The 15,579-nt window shown below is 30.8% G+C and overlaps 1 protein-coding gene across 4 annotated transcripts in view; it reads left to right on the forward strand.

Moving 5' to 3' along the window:
* Positions 1-6,858: 6,858 nt before the first annotated feature.
* LOC137020243 (collagen alpha-1(XIX) chain) overlaps positions 6,859-15,579 on the forward strand; it is a 234,726-nt gene continuing 226,005 nt past the window's right edge. For all 4 annotated transcript variants that reach the window (XM_067385510.1, XM_067385511.1, XM_067385512.1 and 1 more), the window contains exons 1-3: positions 6,859-6,994; positions 8,537-8,661; positions 13,336-13,407. In XM_067385510.1, coding sequence (XP_067241611.1) covers positions 6,993-6,994; positions 8,537-8,661; positions 13,336-13,407 — 199 coding nt within the window. In that variant the 5' untranslated portion in view covers positions 6,859-6,992. The remainder of the gene's footprint in view (positions 6,995-8,536; positions 8,662-13,335; positions 13,408-15,579) is intronic.

Genomic DNA, 15,579 nt, shown 5'->3' on the forward strand with positions numbered 1-15,579 from the left:
TCATTTAGTCTCTGCCTCATTTGTGGTCGTTTTATCAATCTCATTTGTCCTTTGTACAATAACCTGACATGAAAAGCTGGAAGTACAGAACATGATGGAAATTTCTAAGTCTCTAAATAAACCTTTTTTTTTTTTTTAGAATTTTCAAAGTGGCCTTCTATTATATGATATACCAACTTATATTTACTTCAGAGAATGTCTCAAATTCCAACAAAAACAAGATAAAGGTTGTTAATCCATGCTTCTGCTGAAGCCATCAGCGCGCATTATTTCAGCTTATTTTTAAAATAATCATGTTTGATTATTGAACCTTATAACAGTGAAATTCCTGGTGAAAAACATTACCCATGATGCTGTACAAAAAAATTACACCAATTAGGAAGTCAAAAAAAGCAACATGCGCCAAAGTAGCTCTTTAGCTCCGTCCCATGAAGCACTGCAAGTAATGTAATTGAGTTGATGTCGTGATGCTCTTGAACTACTTATAAATATGCATGTATTGCAATAAACTTTTGAAGCCTAAATATAAAACTATTCATATATATATATATATATATATATATATATATATATATATATATATATATAGGGCTGTTCAACGATAACCGTTGTTATCATATACAAAATAAGAGTCTGTGTTTATGTAATATATGTGTGTTTGTTTTGTGTATAATTAAATACACACACAAACATGTATATATTTAAGAAATATACGAATGTATGTATAAATATATAAATATATTTATATTTTTATATATTTAAATGATATATAAATGTAAATATTTGTATAAAAATATAAGATATTTTTTTCTTAAATATAATATATATATATATTAAATATAATAATAACCGCGGTTATCGTTGAACAGCCCTAATACAGTATAATTATATATATATATATATATATATATATATATATATATATACAGTATATGAGTAGTTTTATATTTAGGCTTCATATCGTAATTACTGTAAAAAGCTTTAACGATTTGTACCACATGGCTGCTGTACCAGCTGACCACTGCAGATTTACGGTGTGTGGGCTTTAAATCAAAGTTTGTAGTGTTGTGATTCACCTCGTAGCTGCTTTTATAATGGAAAAAATGAATGGAAAAAATACTTCTGCAACTAAAACATATATTTTGACCTGCAAATCAAAATTTGAAATATGCTAAAAAGCGTAATATATCTCATACAAGTCTAATAATTTGAATTTTAAAATCCTCAACTCTTCAGTACCATGTGAGGTTTTACAATAATATATATCAAATTCAATGTCAATGAATGACTTTGGCTTGCCAAACATCGGCAGACTGCATTTAGTTGTTCGTCTTTTGTATTAGACCTGGATAAATGTGAGCTCACCACTGCAGCAAAGTGAATGAGGTTTTTAGGACCTCTTGTTCTCAGTTGTGTGCCATGTCCATTTATTTTTCACTGACAAACCAAACAACATGAGATGCAGGAATAGAGCTATTGTCTGAGAAGCACTTTGGGGAAACAAAGCATGTGTACAAAATATACAAACCATATGGCAATAAGAAAGAGTAATATAACCCATGCTCTGGGTGATACAATGAGCTAAAAGACATTTAGATAGTGAGGAATATTCAACAAATGAGCAGAATGTAAACAGTATTACCTCTATTTCAATGACAGGTGTGTTGGAAAAACAGGTGTTCTGTCTGATATCAGATGATGTGTGGATTGGGATGTTTGTTTGCCAGGAAAACAGCCTATTTTAAAGTTTCAAAACCTGAAAAATTGAAAGAATACAAGAAAGCGTGCAATTTGAGAGCCAAACAGCAGCACCTATGAAAGTGGAGCAGAAGAGAAGTTAGTGTATTCCTCTGCTATATAAGAGAGGATCTTAAAATCCATGTACTAAGAGTTTGTTTGAAAGTGAATTAATTACTGTAACACACATCATCAGTCTAGAGATGAACATGATGTCTGCTGATAAAACTTGTGTATAAAGATTTAAAGGGGTTACTGGGGGATTATGATAAATCATACATGATTATGCTTTTTAATTTTTAACAGATTCCTTGTGCGTCTTTGCATGCGTAAACAAGTGAATGTTTTTCAGACTTCTCAGCCGTCTAGGCTCTGAAATAGGTGAACTTGCTTTGAGAAAACCCATTTCCACTGGTTATGATTTTTTGTACATGGTTTCCAAAGCAAAACAATATATATATATATATATATATATATATATATATATATATATATATATATATATATATATATATATATATATATATATATATAGTCTCACTAAAGCTGCATTTATTTGATCAAAAATACAGTAAAAACAGTACTATTGTAAAATGTTATTACAATTTTAAATAACTGATTTCTATTTTAATATTTAAAATGTAGTTTAATTCTTTGATCGCAAAGGTGAATTTTCAGCATACTCCAGTCTTCAGTGTCACATGATCCTTCAGAAATCATTCTAATATTCTAATATTCTATTTAATATTCTAATATGATTCTTCAAGAAGAATCATTTCTTATTATTATCACTGTTGAAAAACATTTTTTTCTGCTTAATGTTTTAGAGAAAACCATGATAAACTGCCATTCAAGTAAGATAAAAAAAAAAAGATAAAAAAGAAAAAGGAAATCAATACTTTTATTCAGCAAGGATGCATTAGAATGATCAAATATATATAGGCCTACTGTAAAAAAGAATTGTTGGTTTAACATAAAAAGTAAATTACCTGGTTACCTTAAAATTTTGAGTTCATTGAAATAAAAAAAATGAGTTAATACAATGAGTGATTGGTTTAATCAACAGAAACTCAAAATATTATGTGACGTAGATGTGTGTGTGTGTGTGTGTGTGTGTGTGTGTGTTTGTTAATAAAAATAAAACAAATATTATAACACTATATTACAATTTGAAGAGAAAACAAAACAGAAGCATTTTCACTAGTGTATACTCAAACTGTATTTGTCATCATCCAGGGGAATATCACAACCGATATTGATCTTTCATACTAATCTAGGCAGAGAAGTTTGATTCTCGGCCAGCATGTTGTCTTACATGTTTTCCTAGTGCTGAAATTCCCATCTGCAGGCTTAAGGTGGTTGTTCCTCGATGGTGGGGCATTCTTCAGCAGAACACAGGGGACATTATGATGCTATCACAGCCGAAATGCAAGTCTGCAAGTGAATCACAGCTGAGAAGTCTCATTGATTCCTTGTCTGAGAAACAGCTGTTCTGAAAGCAGCTGGGTTGGGGGTGCATGGTAATGTGGAGACACACTAAAAAGGCCAATACAAACACAACCCTAAAAATGTGTCTCATTATTCATCAGTGTTGAGGGCCTTGTGTAAACACAAAAGTGGTGGTCACATTAGTCAGATGGTCAGGTGACATACTGCAATGTGCTGCAAATCCCCGCTTCAATTGAATAAAAGTAGTAGATTGATATGAAAGCATCCAGAGGAATAAACAGGTTGCAGACATATTGAAAACACAGTGTTGGAATTCATATCTTGAGAAACACATTGTGTATGCAGTGTAAACTCACAATAAACCATTTATTCAGTTACATTTCTTTTTTTTATTTTAATTAGTTTATTAATACATTTTTATCTAAAAAATATTTGTGGTATTTATAGACTGAAACACACAAAATAACAAGCTCAACTGAACCAATGATTATTAAAACTAATGAACAATGACCAACCATAAGACATGATTAATAAACCAATAGAAAACTAAAAATAAAAGAGGAAAGGGAAAAGCGAACCCAGGCAAGACAAAGCACGATACAAAATAAAAGTTATATAAACTTCAAAATAAAAGACAATACTTAACTCAAATATGAAACAAAACCAAGTTTACATTTTATTAAAATATTTGTCAGCCAAACGGTGGCTGATATTTCCATGTTAGCTTTCAAATTGCTCTGTTTTGTGTATCAAACGTTGTTTTTACTCTTACTGAAATACCCTTTTTAAGGTTGTCTTAAGATTTTTAAAGCATGTGATAGAAATCGTTTTTATTTCATGCTGAGAAATATTTAATGGAGTAAAGTACTCTGGTTTCATTCATTTATATAATAGGATAGAATATAATATAGGCTAATATAATCGGCTAATATAATATGATAATATAGTATAATAGGCTATAATAGGCTACAATATAATAGGCTATAATATAATATAATATAATATAATATAATATAATATAATATAATATAATATAATATAATATAATATAATATAATATAATATAATATAATATAATATAATATAATATAATATAATATAATATAATATAATATAATATAATATAATATAATATAATACACTCTAAAAAATGCTGGGTTAAAAACAACCCAAGTTGGGTTGAAAATGACAAACCCAGCGATTGGGTTGTAGTTTTATTTAAACCAACTATTATTTAAAAATTGCTATATGGCTAGCTTAAAATGAACCCAAAATAGTTGGGGAAAAAAACAGATGCAATTAGAGACAACAATAATAGACAAAAGGTTAATGTTTATTAATAAGCTTTAATATTTTATTAATATAAATTTATTAATAAGCAATTTAATAAATGTTTATTGTTTAATAATTATTCATTAAACATTAATAAATGTTCATTTCCAACATACTTTGGGTTAATTTTAATTAAGCAATACAGTAATTTTTAAACAATAGTTGAGTTAAATAAAACTACCCAGCAGGTTGGGCAAACATTTAACCCTACAACAACCCAATTGCTGAGTTTGTCCATTTTCAACCCAACTTGGGTTGTTTTTAACCCAGCATTATAGAGTGTATAATACGCTATAATATAATATGCTATAATAGGCTATAATATAATATGCTATAATATAATAGGCTATAATACGCTATAATACGCTATAATATAATATAATATAATATAATATAATATAATATAATATAATATAATATAATATAATATAATATAATATAATATAATATAATATAATATAATATAATATAATACGCTATAATATAATACGCTATAATATAATATAATATAATATAATATAATATAATATAATATAATATAATATAATATAATATAATATAATATAATATAATATAATATAATATAATATAATATAATATAATATAATATAATATAATATAATATAATATAATACAATAGGCTATAATACGCAATTATATAATAGGCTATAATACGCTATAATATAATAGGCTATAATACGCTATAATATAATAGGCTATAATATAATCTAATATAATCTAATATAATATGCTATAATAGGCTATAATCTAATCTAATCTAATCTAATCTAATCTAATATAATATAATATAATATAATATAATATAATATAATATAATATAATATAATATAATATAATATAATATAATATAATATAATATAATATTATATAATATAATATAATATAATATAATATAATATATTATTATATTATATTATATAATATAATATAATATAATATAATAGGCTATAATATAATTTAATAGGATAGAATATAATATAATATAATATAATATAATATAATATAATATAATATAATATAATATAATATAATATAATATAATATAATATAATATAATATAATATAATACGCTATAATATAATATAATATAATATAATATAATATAATATAATATAATATAATATAATATAATATAATATAATATAATATAATATAATATAATATAATATAATATAATATAATATAATATAATATAATATAATATAATATAATATAATACAATAGGCTATAATACGCAATTATATAATAGGCTATAATACGCTATAATATAATAGGCTATAATACGCTATAATATAATAGGCTATAATATAATCTAATATAATCTAATATAATATGCTATAATAGGCTATAATCTAATCTAATCTAATCTAATATAATATAATATAATATAATATAATATAATATAATATAATATAATATAATATAATATAATATAATATAATATAATATAATATTATATAATATAATATAATATAATATAATATAATATAATATAATATAATATAATATAATATAATATAATATAATATAATATAATATAATATAATAGGCTATAATATAATTTAATAGGATAGAATGTAATATAATCTAAAAGGCTATAACAGGCTATAATAATATAATATAATATAATATAATATAATATAATATAATATAATATAATATAATATAATATAATATAATATAATATAATATAATATAATATAATATAATATAATATAATAGGATAGAATAGAATGTAATATAATATAATATAATATAATAGGCTATAATATGCTAAAATATGTTATAATATGCTATAATATAATATGCTATAATATAATAACCTTTAAAGAATCCCATTAAAATACTGTATACAGTATATGAATATACCCATATATTAATAGCCAAACAAAATAAATTTAATTTTGACATTACAAATTGCTGATTTAAAAGTTACTTCAACTATTTTCCACAGCATTGTTCTCACATTTTATTTTATTCAGTTCTATTATAATTATTACACTTGCCGTCATCATATTACTAATAAAAAAAAATGCATACAATTGATTACAATGTGGAAAAACTTATAAAAAATATAAACGATATAAAAAAATATAAACGATCTTACTTTTTATTTAAAGTTTTTCTTAAAATGTTGACCTGTAATTAAAAAAGAAAAAGAAGAAAAAAAAAAGTTAGTATCCATGCTATTGGTCAAGTACCCCGTGTACTGTAGCGTGTTCCACAGGGAGCCCCTCAGAGTGTCCTGTCCGTCCTGATGTGTGGTGCTCTAATGAGTGGGTGGGAGGGTCAGGCAGTGCGACAAATAAGGACACGGTTCCTGCACGAGCTTTCATTCTCACTTTTATTTGCAAGTGTGCTTTGGACCCACAGCTGCCTAAAATGCGCTAATTAGCCAAACAGGAATTGCTTGTACTGTGGGTTTACGCTGGAATAATAAACTTTCTCAGCAAATGTAAGTAGCCGGTGTTCATTTATCTTGGTTGCTGTGACTTTGTAGGTGTTTTTGCTCACTATGTGTGCGGTGTCATTTTCAAATGGTCATGTTTGATGTCATCTGAGTTTAACACGACACTGTGAGTCCTGTGCTGTCGGCGTTCGTGTACTTCAAGGAGAGAGAGAGAGAGAGAGGGAGCGATTGAATGTTCAGCATTGCTGATTTATCATCATTCATTTACACAGAGAAATTGCAGTAAACAGTAGCTTTTGACACATTTCACGTGACACATTTAGGTATCAGCTGTATGTTTTATTGTTGTTTATTGTTTAGTCAGTTTGGGTTGAGTTTTAAGAAGCTATTTTGACAGTATTAATTCTGTATATTTATTATTAAACAAGTGCACGTGGCGTTTGAGCACTTTTATTTATGGGTTAATATACTGAGATTAACGCTTAAGCTTCACATTGAATACATGCTTAGATAAAATTATACAGTTTCTCTAATTTAGATTAGCTACTATGGTTTTAGTGTGTATTAGACTTAACATATTTAAAATGTGTATGAATGATATTAGACTTAACATGTTTAAATGTGTATGAATGATATCTAGATGTTAAAATTCACGTTTAAAAGTACAAAAAAATACTAGTACAAAATTCCACATAGCACAATAAGAATGGCTTGTATAATCAGAGAGCAGCATAATTGGTTACAAAAATGTGTCATTTTTGATTGATAGGAGTTTTCAGATTTTTAACTTGATTTTATTAATCAGTAAAGCCTGAATTAGTTCAACTGCAGGTTGAAACTTTGATTTTACTTAAATTTCATTCACTATTTTCATTGCATAAACTACACTACCAATGTAGTATTTTGCATTCTACAAAGCATCTGATTTTCTTAGCTTTAATTAGAGATTGCACATTTTCAGTGTATTTCTTTCTTGAAAGTTTTTAAACTTTGAACTTGAGTTTGAAGTTCACAACAAACCAATTTACTCCATGTTTATGTGCAGAGATGCACTAATGATCGTAGCCTACAAAACTGCATGTGTTTTAAAACTCCACAGCAAGTGTTAAATTATTTAGCGCAATTTGTTTGCCCTGTTACTTAAGAGCTCAATAACAACAGTCAGCGGTGGGTAACGGATCGTATTAGTTTACAGGAATCTGGCACTGGGTCCCCAGAAGCACCTCATGCTGGAAACTTACTCTGGCCTGCTGGAGTTTATTCTGAGGAGTGAAATGTCACACTTGACATTTTTACGTTAAGACGTTTCACCACATAATTGAAGTGCTAGACGAATTTTGCACAGCATGATCTGTTTCTGCATATTCCATCTGATAAAGTAGCTCATATTCGTTTGATATCCTTGATTACAGGACACTAAAGTTAGTTTCAATGGTTGTTTATCAGTAAAACCTATTGAAAAGTAACTGAATTGCGAAGGAATATCAAAAAGAAGCAATCAATCATCATACAGACGGTAACAAGTGGTGCTGAGTTACCCAGAAGAGCATCAAAGAGTTGTAAAAGTGACGTTGCTTCTATTTCTAGGTTTTCAAGGAGCCCTTTCTCATGTGCCAAAGACGACATGATTCACTATCTCAGATGGACTGTTTTCCTGTGGATCGTAAATTCCATTCCTTTTACTTCAGGAATGGCAGTGAATGAGAGAATAGGTATGTATGCTGTCACCAAGAGCTCTGCACCAAGATGTTTGCTTATTCTTGTCCATTTACAAAAGGTTTGATTAGAAGAGATTACATCTGTTTGGTTTTTCAAGCCTTGTTCATCTCCGCAAAGAGGTCAATGTTGACTTCAGCGCTCTAGTGCAGAGCACCGCTGTCATCGCCGTTAATTAGCTCTCTGTTTTGGCTTTCTTGTTTGGTATTCTTGTATGCAAATGAATTGTTTGTGATGAAAGGCGTCTCGCCCTCCTTTAAGAAGCAGGGACTCTTGCACAGCTATTTGAAATTCCTTCCTGCGAGGACATGGCGTCAAGCCCTTGACCCGGGTGGCGTTAGTCAGAAAGCACCGGGACACATCCGCCGTGGTGTTATGTGTCCGATAGAATCGCTTTATCGGCCCCATTCAGATTAACCTGTGGCGGTTTAAGGAATATTATTGCACAGTGTAAATGCCCATGAATGAGAGTCGCCTGAACAAGAGGACAGGCAAGCAATATTTTTGCCAGCTGAGTGAATTGCTATCTCCCGTGATCCACTGTGCGAGCGTGACATCCAGGAAGAGATTTAGAGAGGATTTACAGCATGTGCTCCTTCTCCTTAAGAGTCGGCAGTTTGCCAGCAGATGTGCTGATTTTTGGAATTTCCTGTTAATGCTGTGTTTTGTGGGGGTGCGGCTGTGGATGTAGATATGTTTGTGTGTTTTTTTGCGTTTTTGTCTGTGTGAGCATCCTTCTTATTTGGTATGATTGTTGTTGATGAAGCAGAATTCGTTCTTCAGCAATATCAGGCTGCCAATGTTGACCGGGGCTAGTTGTCACATTGGGGTCACGTAGGGATGTGCAACGATTAATCGCGATTAATCGTTTGCAAAATAAAAGTCTGTTTACGTAATATTTTTGTGTGTTCTGTGTATAATAATTATGCATATATAAATACACACACATATATAAATTTAAGAAATAGATGCATGTTTAAATAAATATATATTTATATATATTTTATATATAAATATAACTATTATATATAAATATAACATTTTTCTTAAATATATACATGTATGTGTCTGTATTTATATACAGAACACACAAATATATTACGTAAACACAGACTTTTATTTTGCAAACGATTAATCACGATTAATTGTTGCACATCCCAGTAATTACTAATACTTATACTGAATTAAAACTTGGATACATTGACGCAAAAGTCAACTATATAAGGTGGATTTTGACTGAAATATTGAATTGTGTTCTCAGCATTGGGGTGTTTTAAATAAATATCAGGTTGGGGCAAGTTGTCGCGTTTTAAATTTTGTAATTTGCTTACAGTTTATAAATGTACAATATTTGTCAACCAAAACAATGGTTTGGGATGTTAAATTTTATATGTTTGCTGTTTCATACTTGTTTTACTGGTTCAGCTTCAATGAAAAGACTAGAGTGCAAAAGTGGGGTTTCGGAAATAAAAATCCTATTAATTTTCTCCATAGGGAAGTGATTTTTAACTTATAAACTGTTAAATTCAGACAGACTGTGAGCTACAAGGTTGTTAATTAATGTATGTTTTATTATTTCAACTTGTTTTTTTGTTTTGTTTATAATAATCAGAATTCTTGATGAAAATCTACATTACCCATGATTCTGAAAAAAATCCAGCAGGAATCACAACAAAAGCCTTGTCCAAATACCCACACTTGCCGTCTTTGCACTTGACCACTTGTCTACTTGCATGACGTATTTCCTGTATTTGGCTCAAGTGTTCAAGTGGGTGTGAAGAACTTCTGATTGCCCGATGGGACACGCTTATAGTCTTGTAAAAAATGCGAGCGTTTACAGCTTTTTATTATTATTATCAGTACTTTGCATTTTAAAATACACTTCTAAATGTCTGTTCAGTGGTGGCTATGCAACTAACATAAGACACTGTTTTAAAATTGTGGTGCTTCTTTTAGTGATAAAAAGCAGTTGCAAATGTTGTACAAAATACACATGGCCCACTTATCTTTGCATCAATAAAATGCGCAACACTTTATATTTTACTACCAAATTATATGTAATATATAATTAATTTAACTTACAGTCGTATGTTTTCCTTGACATCTTGCGATTTCGGGGCATGCAAGGTCCCAGACATAATACATAGTGGGATACGCTAGCCTCGAATACCGCTCAGAAGCGGTATTCAAGGTAGTGTGGGTTTAGTGTGCATTAAGGGCACTGCACTTGGGCATTTTTAAGACATGGGACAGTCTTGCGCACTTACTTCCTGTCGTGTGCACGAGCTCTCAAGTGGTCAAGACCGGAAGTGTGGGTATTTGTACAAGGCTCCGCCACTCACTCCCATGAAGCTTTGCGAATCATTATAATAGTCAGTCTTCCTAGGCTGTCAAACTACTTAAATATTTGTATATAAATATCCATGTTTTCCAATGAATGTGAAATATAGGTCTGGTTTCACAAACAGGGCTTAGATTAAGCCAGGATTAGGCCTTAGTTCAAATAGGATATTTAAGTATATTATATAAATGAGCTTTAGAAAAAAACATCACTGGTGTGCATCTTGAGACAAAACAATGGCACTGACATATTTTAAGACATGTCAGTCGAAGTTGCTTTCAGTTAAAGGTGCTAAAGAGGATATTTTCGTCGACTGAGAAACCAAAGACTGTCACTGAGTTTTTGAAATGAGCGCATGCGTAAGAACAACCCCCCTCCTTTCGAGGGAACGCCTCCCAAAACTCGTGCACAAGTATTGGAACACGAGTGTTTACCACCGGCATTCGCTGTGTCGTGTTAGTGGATTCATTATGTCGGACTCACCGCAGGTAACTCATAATCTGCAGTTGTTACTCCTGTCTCCTGACAAAAACATTGCCTGTGGAGTGTGGAAAGTTACTGGAGCGCGCAGCCACGCTCGTCTCTCACAAGGAACGTCACGGCAGTGATTGACAAGGCAGAGGGCCAATCGTTTACGCGATCATCGCATAAACGATTGGCCCGCTTGTCAATCGCTGATGTTTTTAAGGCCCTACCTTGTGCACAGATGATGTATATTAATATTATTCCTTTCAGTGCACCTAATAAATAGTCTTTTATCAGTTAGTAAAGACAGTTTCAAGTAATATTGCAAAAAATGTATAAAACAAATCCTCTATAGTACCTTTTAAAATGGCTCAAACATGAGTTTTAGTCTGGGACTTGGCCTAAGCCTTGTCTGTAAAACCAGGTGATATTGTTTTATATACATAATCAGCATCTTTAAATCAATAGTTTTATATTCGTCCTTCATCTTTTATTTTGATTGTCATTTGCAGTTCTTCATAGAATTGTACTTTTTTCCTACTTAAAAGCATTTAAGTATGCAGTCTTAATAACTTTTGTTTTTTTGTCAGATTTTCAAATACTTAAATTTTTTGATTCAAATCAAATTTTTAGTTCATCTTTTATGAATGTATAAAACATTGGTGTCCGACACACCATGAGCCTGCAGAGTGTAGTGTACACCGTGAGTTTTTAAAAGCTTAGCTTAAAGGTGTGCTATAAATGAATAGTGCTCATAAAGTCTGTTGAGGTGGTATTCTCACCTGAAACTAAGTAGCGGCTTGAACCTGGAAAGGTATTTGATGCATCACGACTAAACAAGCGGATAGGCTGTTTAACTCTTTCCCCGCCATTGACGTAATTTTTCAGCAATCCACGGTTTTCACTGTTTTAAGGTAGTAGGGGGCGCTATTATGCATCTTCTGAAAGAGTACAGAATCTCCGGATCTCAAAACAGGTGAAAAAGGAGCGGAAACAAGCAATATTGCTTATGCACATGTAAAATAATGCGATCGTCAAACATTCAACGGCATATAAATCAAAACTGCCTAATGTTAATGAATGAAATGTTGACCCAGGAAGAGGTATAGGACTGTGCAAGCTTTGGGGGTGTTGATGAACACAATCTACTCAATTTATGTTTTGGTAATCTTTCTTTCTGGCTCTGTTCTTTATTTTCATATATTGCATGTTCAGATAGTCATACATTAAAATATTCTGGGGGTGCTGGCAGAAGCTGGCAACGTTTTAAAAAACACTGGTGAGGAAAAATTGAATGGTAGATTTCCACTGTGACAACTAACCTTCTCTAATGAACTATCCCCCGGTTTCACAGACAAGGCTTAAACTAGTCCTAGGCTAAAATGCATGTTTGAGCTGTTTTAACTGAAGGAAACCTGGACTGACATATCTTGAAATATGTTAGTGGCATTGTTTTGTCTCAAAATGCACACCAGTTATGTTTATAAAAGCTACTTACATGTCCTAAATCCTAATCCTGGCTTAATCTAAGCCCCGTCTGTGAAACCATATATATATATATATATATATATATATATATAATATATATAATATATATTCAGCACCCCCAGAATATTTTAATGTATGACTATATATAATATATATATAATATATATATAGTGGTGTTAATATTTATTTATTTATTTTATTTTATTTTATTTTCTGTGCAATAACTAGCCGAGACTTGAAGTAATGTGCCTATACAAAACGTTGACCTGTGAAAAAATTGACCTGTGGAGTAAAGTGTGAGAAATATAAGTTCAATAAGCTAAAACATTACCAATTCAGTTGCTTCATTAATGTATAATATTCCTCTCCCCTGCAGATCATACATGTCCACCCTTAAAGCTGGAGGAGATATGGCATACCAGTGTGAACATTCACAGAGAATTCACAGGTACAAACAAAGATACTGTATAAACACATAGAAATCAAACACAGCTCATCCTTATGCAGTGCTGTTAACCATCAAACTGGCTGTTTAAAACATCCCTAATGTTGTACATGGCTGAAGCTGACAGAGCAGTTTATACAGTTAATGTTGCATTTCCTAAAGGAAATGCCAGTTTTTGCAAGCCAGCTAAAGAATACTGTTGTTGGTAAGCTTAATTTTTAAGATTTGATTCTGTGAAATACAGCATCAGTTCAGAGTTTTTGCTATCCGTTGGCTGCACATAAGAATCAATCAACAGTCACTGTGTAAAGATGCATATACTCTACCAATCAAAAGTTTATGGTTGGTAAGATTTTTCAGTGTTTTTGAAAGAAGTGTCTTATGCTCACCAAGGCAGCAAATTTGATCAAAAATACAGTAAAAACTGTAATATTTTCTTTTTTTTTTTTAATATATATGTGATGGCAAAGCTAAGTTTTCTAGCATAATTTCTCCAGTCTTTAGTGTCACATGATCCTTCAGAAATCAATCTAATATGATGATTTGGTTCTCAACAAACATTTTGAAAAATTTGTGAAATAGAATTTTTTGTGACATTATAAATGTCTTTAGTGACAGTAAAGACATTAATAATGTCACAATTTCTATTTTATCAATTTAATGCATCCTTACTGAATAAAAGTATAGACTTTTATCCCCCCCCCCCCCCAAAAAAAAAAAAAAAAACTTAACTGAACAGTGGTGTTAATGGTTAAATAGAGAGCAAGAAAGGAAAGACCAACTATTTAATATACAAGTATACATATATTAGTATATGCAAATATCATAATGCCATCATTGTATGTTAATGACAGGTTTCTGTCATTAATTACTCACCCTCATGTCGTTCCAAACCTGTAAGACCTTTGTTCATCTCCGGAACAAAATTAAGATATTTTGGATGAAATCTGAGAGGTATTTGTCTCCTCCATAGACAGCAATTTAACCATCACTTTCAAGGTCGGTGTTCTGATGTAGAACCTGAAAGCACTGAACGTAAACAGTATAATATCATGTCGATATTAAGATATTATTAAGATATTTTTGATGAAATCCATGTGTTTTTATTTTCTTCTTTAAATGTCCCATAGAAAGCAGCAAAATTACCACATTCAAGGTCCAGAAAAGTAGTAAAGACATCATTAAAATAGTCACCATGACTTCAGTGGTTCAAACTTAATGTTATGAAGCGACGAGAACAATTGTGCGCAAAAACAAAACAAAAATAACAACTTTATTTAACAATTTCTTCTCTACCCTGTCATTCTCCTGCGCAGTTTACATTGAAGACACATTGCAGAGCTTCCGTGTTTACGTATAGCATTTCTCAGGAGCAAATTACCCTCCTCCATCCCCAGCTCCTCCTCTCGTCAGTCAGGATTTAGCCTTATGATTTCCCTGAATCCGCGGTCACACTAGACTTTGAACGTGCAAAATTTTTTCGGATGCTGTAACGGTGGTGATATGACGTCACGGTCTACAGCGTCTTTTTTATAAACATGGGTTATTGCTGCTCTCCCTGCTCTTATCCATGCTAGGCTGCATGGATGCGCAGGGAGTTCTTGAACAGAACCATACCGCCAATACAAACTCTATGCATTATCAATCATATTTGACGATATTGGTCCCGACAGAAATATCTTAATTTGTGTTCTGAAGATGAATGAAGGTCTTACGGGTTTAGAATGCCTTAAGGGTGAGTAATTAATGACAGAAATTTAATTTTTGGGAGAACTAACCCTTTAAGTGTAAAGTAAGTATAAAGTGTATCGGAACAATGTGCCTAAAGGCTGAAATCATCTACAAAATGTACAAATTGCATAACTTTAATATTTAGAGGTTTATGACAGGCCCTAAACCAGAATGTTTTATGAATAACAATACAGTGATGCCATGCTAACACTAATCATTGCCCATAAAAGACTACAAATGTGTGTTCAGCAGTTTGTATGGGACGACATTTAGTGAAAATCTCTTTAGCCTGAAGCTAAGATTGTTCCTTTAGCAGAACATGGTGCTTACAGCTCTAAGGTCATGTTTTCAATTCCCCAAATGTTTACACTCAAATGTATTTTACGTTTCTTTTGACAGGCAAATGCATAAATGTAATGTATGTTTTTCTTTTTCTCCTTTTGT

This window comes from Chanodichthys erythropterus, chromosome 5, assembly GCF_024489055.1.
Source record: "Chanodichthys erythropterus isolate Z2021 chromosome 5, ASM2448905v1, whole genome shotgun sequence".
Taxonomy (NCBI): Eukaryota; Metazoa; Chordata; class Actinopteri; order Cypriniformes; family Xenocyprididae; genus Chanodichthys; species Chanodichthys erythropterus.